The 10,475-nt window shown below is 41.4% G+C and overlaps 1 protein-coding gene across 1 annotated transcript in view; it reads left to right on the plus strand.

The window, feature by feature from the left end:
* Positions 1-8,493, plus strand: part of LOC117821170 (solute carrier family 26 member 6) — a 36,739-nt gene extending 28,246 nt beyond the window's left edge. Inside the window, exons 16-18 of the mRNA XM_034695252.1 lie at positions 5,849-5,903; positions 6,245-6,369; positions 8,256-8,493. Coding sequence (XP_034551143.1) covers positions 5,849-5,903; positions 6,245-6,369; positions 8,256-8,285 — 210 coding nt within the window. The 3' untranslated portion in view covers positions 8,286-8,493. The remainder of the gene's footprint in view (positions 1-5,848; positions 5,904-6,244; positions 6,370-8,255) is intronic.
* Positions 8,494-10,475: the final 1,982 nt, after the last annotated feature.

The raw sequence follows: 10,475 nt of genomic DNA on the forward strand, positions 1-10,475 counted from the left end.
ATGGATGGATGGTTGGATGGATGGATGGATGGATGGATGGATGGATGGATGGATGGATGGATGGATGGAACGATTCGACCTGATTCCATTCAATGCGGTTCAGTTTGATTCGATTCTGTCCAAAGAAAATTGATTATTGAATCCTGAGTCCAAAATATCTTTTTTTTTATCTCATAAAACTAAAAAAAAAAAAGATAATGTGTCTTTCAAAATATAATTTCCTTGATTTGATTACTTTCCCAAGAGAGAACAGACTTCCCATACAAACTAAAAATAAGCAAACTAAAGTCGTTTCACACACTCATGCCTCTTTATTTCACTGTGACGGGTAGTTGGGTGGAGAAATATGAGAATGTGGTTTACCTAACACAGAAATCTTTGCTTTTCTGTTAAACTGCCTTCATTGGCTTGTTAAAGGCCTGCTAGCTCTGAAAAGGAAGTATTTATTCCCCCAAAGTCCAAAAAGTGAAGCCAATTAAACCATAAAACTGGATGAAAACAACTACTGTTTGCCAGAGCTCTCTGCGTCACATCTGAAAAACAATGCTGTTTGTGTTAAGACCTTAATGATGAAAGCAGTTCAAGACATGTTTTTCCTCCTCTTAGTCTCTGTGATTCTCACTCAGGCTTGGTTGTCATTGTCACCCGCTCTTCATTGGAAAGTTCTTGCTTAACTTTGTCTTACCTTGAGAAACATTTCTGTCACGCTCAGTTTAAAGCTGTCTGCTTGGTGTGTTGTAACTCGGATTAAAGGTGTGGTGGAATTCATAAATCAACTGGACACTGGACACAGAAGACTCAGGAGACTCTGACGGCTTACGTTGAGATAGTTTATGTAGAACTCGATTGAGGAGAAATAACATAACAGTGCAATGCCAAGTCAGTTCTGCTAGACAAGTCCTCAGGCATGTACCTTTATTCACCCAAAGACGACACTACAGTTAGGTACTCATATTAGGACAATAGAATACAAAACAATTGGGAAGAAGAGCGGTGCTCTAGTCTGGAGACAGTAAGTCGGTCACAACACACAGATAAAGACAGGAACATGGGGAGAGACCTTGATTACTACACTGACCCTTTCTCGTCTATCCCCCAGTAGCCACAGCTGACATAGGAGAAGTGACTCTGCCCCTGACACTTAGACTGGAAGAATACAAGAGTTGAACATTCTTACATACATATATATACGACTATGAAAATTCCACACGAAAGGTATAAACCTTGTCACAAAGTCATCACTCCAAACAATAATAAATCATGATATGGGCTGAGATGTTGTGGTAACAGAAACTGACGCCTAGTTGAGGCTGGAAAAGTGTCAAATACTGCTGCTGCTTGTGCTGCAGCTTGCTCTGCTCTGGTGAGATTGATAGTAGATGGATACTTAATTGATCGTGAGGGAGATTTATTCCTCTTGTTTATTTATTTATTTATTTAACCTTTATTTAACCAGGTGAGTCAATTGAGAACCAATTCTCATTTGCAATAACAACCTGGGCGCATAACATCTGACATATGATACAACCCCCCTCTAATATTTGCAAGATTATAGATTAAGCCTTTAATAAGATTATATTAAACCTAACTTTATTGATCTATTATTAGAATTAAGCCTGCAATAAAAATCAAACCTGTGCAAAAAATTTGAATCGCACCTTTTCAACAATCTAGATCTAACCTCCATACATGGAACCTTTATAAAATAATCCAGTTAAAACCTGTTCAAAAAAGTTAAACTTGCAACAGCATAAACTTTAAAAGAAACCGGTGTCCCTGACTTTTCAAAACACAGCAGTGTCCTTTATGGAGGTGGTTCATATCCAAGCATGAGAAGCAGAGAGCAGAAACGCTGTGTGCAAAAACTGTAAAGGTGCAAATGTGCATTTAAAAGGACTGAAATAAGTGTTATGTGCAATGGAAATGCTTAGGTCCAGAGTAGTTTCCCCTGTGCCTCCACTTTGGGGATCTAAACAGTGTAATGGCCAGGGGTTCAAAGAGCTCCTGAGTCTGTTGGAGCAAGTCTGGGAGAGCAGTCTGCTGCTGAACACACTCCTCTGCCTGATGAGGATAGATACAGTCATGGCCAAAAGTTTTGAGAATGACACAAATATTACATTTTCACAAAGTCTGCTGCTTCAGGGTTTTTAGGTGTTTTTGTCAGATGTTTCTATGGTATAATGAAATACAATTAGAAGCATTTCATAAGTATCAAAAGCTTTTATTGAGAATTACACAGAATTCATGCAATAAGTCAATATTTGCAGTGTTGACCCTTCTTTTTCAAGACCTCTGCAATTCTCCCTGGTATGCTGTCAATCAACTTCTGGACCAAATCCTGACTGATGGCAGTCCATTCTTGCATAATCAATGCTTGGAGTTTGTCAGAATTTGTGGGTTTCTGATTGTCCACCCGCCTCTTGAGGATTGACCACAAGTTCTCAATGGGATTAAGATCTGGGGAGTTTCCTGGCCAAGGGCCCAAAATCTTAATGTTTTGTTCCCCGAGCCATTTTGTTATGACTTTTGCTTTATGGCAAGGTGCTCCATCATGCTGGAAAAGGCATTCTTCATCACCAAACTGCCCTTGGATGGTTGGGAGAAGTTGCTCTCGGAGGACGTTCTGGTACCATTCTTTATTCATGGCTGTGTTTTTAGGCAAGATTGTGAGAGAGCCCACTCCCTTGACCGAAAAGCAACCCCACACATGAATGGTCTCAGGATGCTTCACTGTTGGCAAGAGACAGGACTGATGGTAGCGCTCACCTCGTCTTCTCCGAACAAGCCTTCCTCCAGATGCCCCAAACAATCGGAAAGGGGATTGATCAGAGAAAATGACTTTACCCCAGTCCTCAGCAGTCCAGTCCCTGTACCTTCTGCAGAATATCAGTCTGTCCCTGATGTTTTTACTGGAGAGAAGTGGCTTCTTTGCTGCCCTCCTTGACACCAGGCCTTCCTCCAAAAGTCTTCGCCTCACTGTGCGTGCAGATGCACTCACACCTGCCTGCTGCCATTCCTGAGCAAGCTCTGCACTGGTGGTGGCCCGATCCCGCAGCTGTAACACCTTCAGGAGACGGTCCTGGCGCTTGCTGGACTTTCTTGGGCTCCCTGGAGCCTGTTTGGCAACAATTGAACCTCTCTCCTTGAAGTTCTTGACAATCCGATAGACGGTTGACTGAGGTGCAATCTTACTCGCTGCTATAAACTTCCCTGTTAGGCCCTTTTTGTGCAATGCAATGATGGCAGCACGTGTTTCCTTGCAGGTAACCATGGCTAACAGATGAGGAACAATGATGTCATGCACCATCTTCCTTTTAAAGTGTCCAGTCACTCAATCATGACAGATTGATCGCCAGCCTTGTCCTCATCAACACCCACACCTGTGTTAATATGTGTGACACCTGTGTGTCATTGAAATTATGTTAGCTGGTCCTTTTGTGGCAAGGCTGGAATGCAGTGGAAATGTGCTTTTGGTGATAAAGTTCATTTTCAAGGCAAAGAGGGACTTTGCAATTAATTGCGGTTGAGCTGATCACTCCTCATAACATTCTGGAGTATATGCAAATTGCCATTATAAAAACTGAAACAGCAGACTTTGTGAAAATGTAATATTTGTGTCATTCTCAAAACTTTTGGCCATGACTGTACATACACTACCAGTCAAAAGCTTGGACACACCTTCTCATTCAAGGGTTTGTATTTATTGTAATGATTGTAAACACTGTAGATTAATACTGAAGACATCCAAACTATGAAAGAACATATATGGAATTATTGAATGAAGAAAAAAGTGTTAAACAAAGCAGAATCTGTTTTATATTTTAGATTCTGTAAAGTAGCCCCCTTTTCCTTCATGACAGCTTTGCACACTCTTGGTATTCTCTCAGTCTGCTTCATGAAGTGGTCTCCTGGAATGGTTTTTAATGAACATGAGCCTTGTCAAGAGTTCATTTGTAGAATGACTTGCCTTCTTAATGTGTTTGAGACCATCAGTTGTGTTGTTCAGAGGTAGGGTTAGTACACAATGGATAGCCCTATTTGACTACTGTTGTAATCCAGATTATGGTAAAACCAGATTATTTCATAGTTTTGATGTCTTCAGTATTAATCTACAATGTTGAAAATAATTAAAATGAATAAAAACCATTGAATGAGAAGGTGTGTCCAAACTTTTGACTAGTAGTGTACACATACATATACATACATTATACATACACTAAACTGTCTAATTCTGCTGAATTGACCTTGCATGTCAGTCAGACATTGAAATTGTAAGACACATCTTTGGACCATTGTTCACACAGACCTCTCTCAGCTTTGATTAAAAATGAGTTACCAGTGGTGCTGATATGACTGTTATCTCCTCCTCCACTTTGGCCTTCATGATAAAAGTCATTTGTCAGCCCGAACAGTTGACACGTGAGGAGTCTGTAGATACACCTGTGGAAAAGGTGTTTCTTTATGGCAAAGACAAAAACCTCAGGAAAAGCTGTGACACATGAATATCATTTATTTTTTATAATTTTTTTAATCTACTTTAGTTAAATTTTGGTAACTCAGTTGCAGAGGGATCGCCCATTCTTAAGATATTTAAAAAGAAAAGTATAATAACCCTAAATTTAAGACTCCACCGTCTACTCCTCTTCGGCCTCCCTCACAAATCCCTCCATAAACTCCAACTGGTCCAGAATTCAGCTGCCCGTATCATTGCCCGAACCCCCTCCATCCACCACATCACTCCTGTCCTCCAACAGCTCCACTGGCTCCCTGTTCAGTTCAATTCAATTCAAAGTCCTTCTGTTGACATTCAAGACCATCCACAACCTCGCCCCCCCATATCTGTCCGACCTCCTCCATGTTCCCACTCCCTCCCGCTCCCTCAGATCCTCTTCCTCCATACACCTGTCTGTCCCCTCCGCCCGTCTCACCACTATGGGGAGCCGAGCATTCAGCCGCTCTGCTCCCAGTCTCTGGAACTCATTGCCACCTCAACTCAGAAACACAGATTCTTTCCCCCATTTCAAATCACAACTCAAAACACATCTGTTCAAAACCGCCTACTCCGTCTGACTCCAATTGCTCTGTCATTTTGTTATTGTTTCTATTTTTTCTTACCCCTTGTTAGTTTATATTGTTTTCATTTTTGACTCGATTTTGTTTCCTTTAATGTAAATTCGTGTATGTATATATTTATATCTGTGCGGTGTCCTTGAGTGCTGAGAAAGGCGCCTTTAAATAAAATGTATTATTATTATTATTATTACAGTGGAGCAGTGGTTAGTGCTCTTGCCTCACAGCAAGTAGGTCCTGGTTCAAAACCCTGGCTGAGCAAGGGCCTTTCAGTGTGTAGTTTAAATGTGCATGTGTCTCTCTGGGTACTCCAGCTTCATCCCACACTCCTAAAACAAGCTTGTTAGGTGAATTGGTCTGTTAGAGCCATAGAGTAATTGAATGTATGTGCCTTTAATTGTCGTGCTGCAGGTAATTAGTGAGCAACTGAGCATGTGCGCTGCAATGTGTGCTTTAATCTGAGCAGTACAAAGAGCAACATATTTTCTAACCATAGCTTTGTTTGTTTTTTTATAGTTTTGTTGCTTTTGTGGAAATATAAGTTAATAGCAACTAGAGAAGGGATTTTTGTTTGTCAATATCTTTAATAAATTCTCAGTTTGTTTCATTTGATACGGCATCAATTACATTTTTGAGTAAACCTGTTTTAGAAAGCACAAGTCAGAACCCCTCCTCTTGCCCATTGACAGCTGGGATTGGCTCCAGCCCCCCTGACCCTAAATGGGAAAAGCAATCCACATGATTGATGAATAATCCCAGTTTTTGTGTTGTTCAACAGACGATAGAAGACTTGGAGGTCCAGGATGTCTGTGTGTTTCTGGCAGCATGCCCAGGTCAACTTCATGTTTCATACACACTCGAATCCGTTAACCTCACCCTGTCTTTCTCACACACTCCCTCATCTACTGACTTACAAGCACATCAATTACACACAGACATGTTGTTTTTCTTTCTCTTTGGCTGTTTTTGTTGCCTCAGCTCAGTTTATCATCCTCTCTTCCACTCTGTATCTCTACTTTTCCATCCTCTGTCTCTCTTTATTTCCACTTTGAGTAACAATAACACAAATGTGCACAATCAAACTAATAACATTGCTGCAACTATGATATATTTTTAAATTTTTTCCAGTAGAAGTAAAATGTAACACATACAGCGTGCCTCTCTATGTCAACAGAGAGTGTGTTATCCCAGCTCCAGACTCAGGGTCCTGTACCCGATGTCCTGCCCAGCCCTCGTCTCTTTCCGTCAGTCCATCACGCTCTCCAACGGTGCCACAGCATCTTGCCGAGGCCTCTGGAGGTAAGTTAAGGGTGACATATCACGCTTTTTTCATCAATGTATATTGGTCTAAGAGGTCCCCAAAACATGTCTTTAAAGTTTATGCTCAAAAAAACACTTTGAAATCAGATTTTGGTCTGCCTGAAGAACCCTCTTCTTCAGTCCGCCTCAGAACACTCTGTTTTCTCTCTGACCACGCCCCCTCAGGAAATGGATGTGCCTCGGCTCTCCAGCACGTTGATCTAATGTTTAAATATTGGCTGAATATACACGGCTGCTCACAGATCATGTTGCTTCAACCCTCTGAATCTGATCCAGAATCTGATCCTGATGGAGAGGCGCCTGCAGCAGGACCTTTCTGAAGGATTGGTCACAGATTTAGTGTTTCTTGTTGTTTTATTTATCAGTATGTCGACGTGTGTCTTGGTACACAGCTACGAACATGTAGCTATGTGGCTATGCTAACTAGCGCTAGCACTTATCCATGATAAATAAAAATCATCCACTAGATCTTCAAATCTCATGTGGGGAGTAAAACCGACCTCTACCAGAAAGGCAGCAGGACCTTTCTGAAGGATTGGTCACAGATTCTGTGTTTCTTGTTGTTTTATTTGTCAGTATGTCGACGTGTGTCCTGGTACACAGCTACAGCTACAGCTATGAACATGTAGCTATGTGGCTATGCTAATTAGTGCTAGCATTTATCCATGATAAATAAAAATCATCCACTAGATCTTCAAATCTGCAGACGTGGGGAGTAAAACCGACCCTCTGCCAGAAAGGCAGCGGGACCTTTCTGAAGGATTGGTCACAGATTTAGTGTTTCTTGTTGTTTTATTTGTCAGTATGTCGACGTGTGTCTTGGTACACAGCTACAGCTACGACATCTAACTATGTAGCTATGCTAATTAGCGCTAGCACTTATCCATGACAAATAAAAATCATCCACTAGATCTTCAAATCTGCAGACGTGGGGAGTAAAACCGACCTTTGTGTTTATTAAGACAGCCTACAACTAGCATGCCTCCCTCCTAAGCTCCTTGTTAGAACACATTTGTGCAGGTAATTAAAAACGGAGGAGGGGTTGAGTTGTATTTTATACAGTCTATGGGCTGAACAAGCTCCGAGCTCTGACTCCGTGACAGACCGGATATTGTTGTTACGTAACAAAAACACTGAAGTCTGAAACGGCTGGTTTCACACACATTTACAGAAAGGTGGAGAAATCAGAACAGGGGCAGAATGGATTTTTTTTATTCTCGGGGGGTTTGTAGACATGCCAGGGACACATATTTCAGGTAAAGAACCATTAAAAAGTCAATTTTGCATGATATGTCACCTTTAACATGTTGATATTTATATATCTTTTAGGCATTTTTAAGAACAAAAATTGCCTTATTTTTTCCTTTTCTAATTATTTTGTGTAATAAATGATTATTTATTCTCAGTACCTCAACATATTCAAGCATCCAAGCCTGTTCACATGAAGCTCTCTGGGATAACTAAACAGAAACACAAATACATATTCAAAAAATAAAGATGTATAAAACTTCTCTGGTTGGGCTCTGATAGAAACTGCAAACAAAAATCATATTTGAAATTCAGTGTTTATGGAATGTAAAAGAAATGTGGAATTGGAGAGAAAGTGAGTGAGACCGTGCAAAGTCTCAGAACCAACAGCTCTCAGAATCTGACTCTACAAACTTTCATCTGGAATACGTTTTGGGAGTCTTGTGGAAATGTGGTTAAAGGGGCTTCAGATTTTGTCACAAAACATCCATAGATTAGAAAATGAATTACGTCTCTGGTTCAACTGTACTGGTTTTGATGCTTTTTATGCATCACGAGTCATAATACAAAACATATAAATGTGTTGGTGTTTATTTGATTCCTTTATCTCATTACAGGAAATCAACTCAGATGCAAGTCAATGTTGAACCTGCGGCATGAATGCTGAAACTACAGGACAATTTTGTGATCTCAACATGAAAAGAGGACAGAAAAAAGAAGTGATACTTTGGAAAGATCACCTTGACACCACTCCGTTTAAAAAAGAGAAAGGCATTTTTAAAACGTTCACATTTTCTATATTTTATACACTACATTTGTAACATATTTTCAGGCAATAAATGTAACTTTTCCTAACCAACCCTCGTTGATTTCTCTGTCAAGTGGCGCTGAGATTTGATTATCAATCAGTCAATCAATCAATCTTTATTTGTTTAGCGCCAAATCACAACAAACATTATCTCAAGATGCTTTTACAAACAGAGCAGGTCTAGACCACTTTATGTCAAATTATGAACAGAGACCCAACACCAAGACAGGGTAAGACTCAGTCTGACCCCACCTTAATCCACCATGAGCATTGCACCTCACAGTATTTAGCTAGTTACAGCGGAGAGGACAAACTTCCTTTAACAGGCAGAAACCTCGAGCAGGACCAGACTCATGCTAGACAGACATCTGCCTCGACCCAGTTGGGTCTGGAAAGAGGGAGAGAGGAGAATAAGAGAGACAGGAAGCGGTGATATAGATCAGACGAGTAGTAGTAGCTGTTGCCGCTGGAGTCCACCACGTCTGTATTAGCTGGAGTCTGGAACGTCCACAACAGGAGGACGTCTACGGCAGCTCAGAGGAACCTACGAGACAAGGGAGCTCAGGGACTCCAGAAAGTTCTATGGTTAGTAACTTTCAATGGGGCAGGCAAAGTTAAAGTAAGTGATGGGGGGTTATGACTCTACAGCTTTAAGAAATATACTGTTAGGGTGTGGATTTAGCCTAATGGTTAAGTAGCGGGTGGCCCGGGTTCAAGCCCAGCCTGCAGCCCCCCTCCTGCATGTTATTCCCCCACTCCTACACTATCCACTGTCCTCTCCTCTATCAGCAAAGGTGTAAAAGCCCAAAAATATAACTTAAAAAAAAAGAAATAGACTGTTAGATGTTTGTTTCAATGTATGGACCTCTGGGTTGTTGGCCCAGCACTCTCCTGCAGAAAGACTCTGCAGGTAGAAGGCTCAGATGATAAGGCTAAGATTTTTATCCATGTTATCCAGAATCACTAATGTTATCAGACTCAATGAAACCAGATAACACAAAGAAAGGCAGAAGAAAACAATCCCAGCTTGGCTACATCAGGATATGAGCAATGTTTTTAACCCTCTCAGAATGACAACATGTGAGTCTTAAAGTCAACTTGCCAATGTAGTCAGTAGGAGAGGGTCGGTTGCCTCCAGTGGACTCTGACCTAATAACCCTGACTACGGTCCGCGTAGCTCCTGCACCTACACAGAGGCCAACGCACGTAGCTGACGTGCACCTCCTCCAAAATGTAATTACGCTTAGAATCAACGCAGACCACAAGCCACCTGATTGGTCCGCTCGGCGGCATTGTATTTCCCATTTTAACAGCACTTCCGGGATCCCCACTCATCGGCTGTGTATTTCATCTCCTCCTCTCTATTCTTCATGTAATCATGTCTGTATGATAAACAGCAACATGTATCAGCTGTAGATTAACAGAACACACTCTGAATCTCTGTGGAAAAGTAAACAGAGATCGTAGTGGGGCAGGAAGCAGGTGACCGGCTATCAGAGAGACCACACTGCCCTCAAGCATTTCGTCAGAGAATTGCTGCACGACACGGACACATCAACGCACAAGTATGTGGTGCTCATGTCCCCTTCAGCCTCTGCTGCGTAGGGGAGACTCAGAAGTATAGATCAGCCTTAAGGAGGCAAGAGCCTCAGGACTGCCAAATAGGGAGAGAAAAATAAGGACTATTCTGAGCGCCCATGACCGACAGGGACCAAGAAAATATTTGAAAATGTGCAACAGTGAAGTAGTGGCAGCTAATTTGTCTGTTTGTCATTGAGCCTCAAAATCCCTGGCAGTGTTGGAAGCCTTATCCACTGAACATCAAAGGCCTCAGTGACACACTTGTTGAAGAGATAATGGAGACAAAGGACAGTGAAACATTAACAAGTGAGAGCATCCATTGCTCTGCAAGCAGAGGAACAAAAACAACACGTACATTTAGATTAATCTGAGTTGAAATGCAGTTTTTAATCTATCATCATTAGATGTGTCGCTCTGTCAACAGTATATCAGCTCCCTGTAGTTTCTC

This window comes from Notolabrus celidotus, chromosome 11 (assembly GCF_009762535.1).
Source record: "Notolabrus celidotus isolate fNotCel1 chromosome 11, fNotCel1.pri, whole genome shotgun sequence".
NCBI lineage: Eukaryota > Metazoa > Chordata > Actinopteri > Labriformes > Labridae > Notolabrus > Notolabrus celidotus.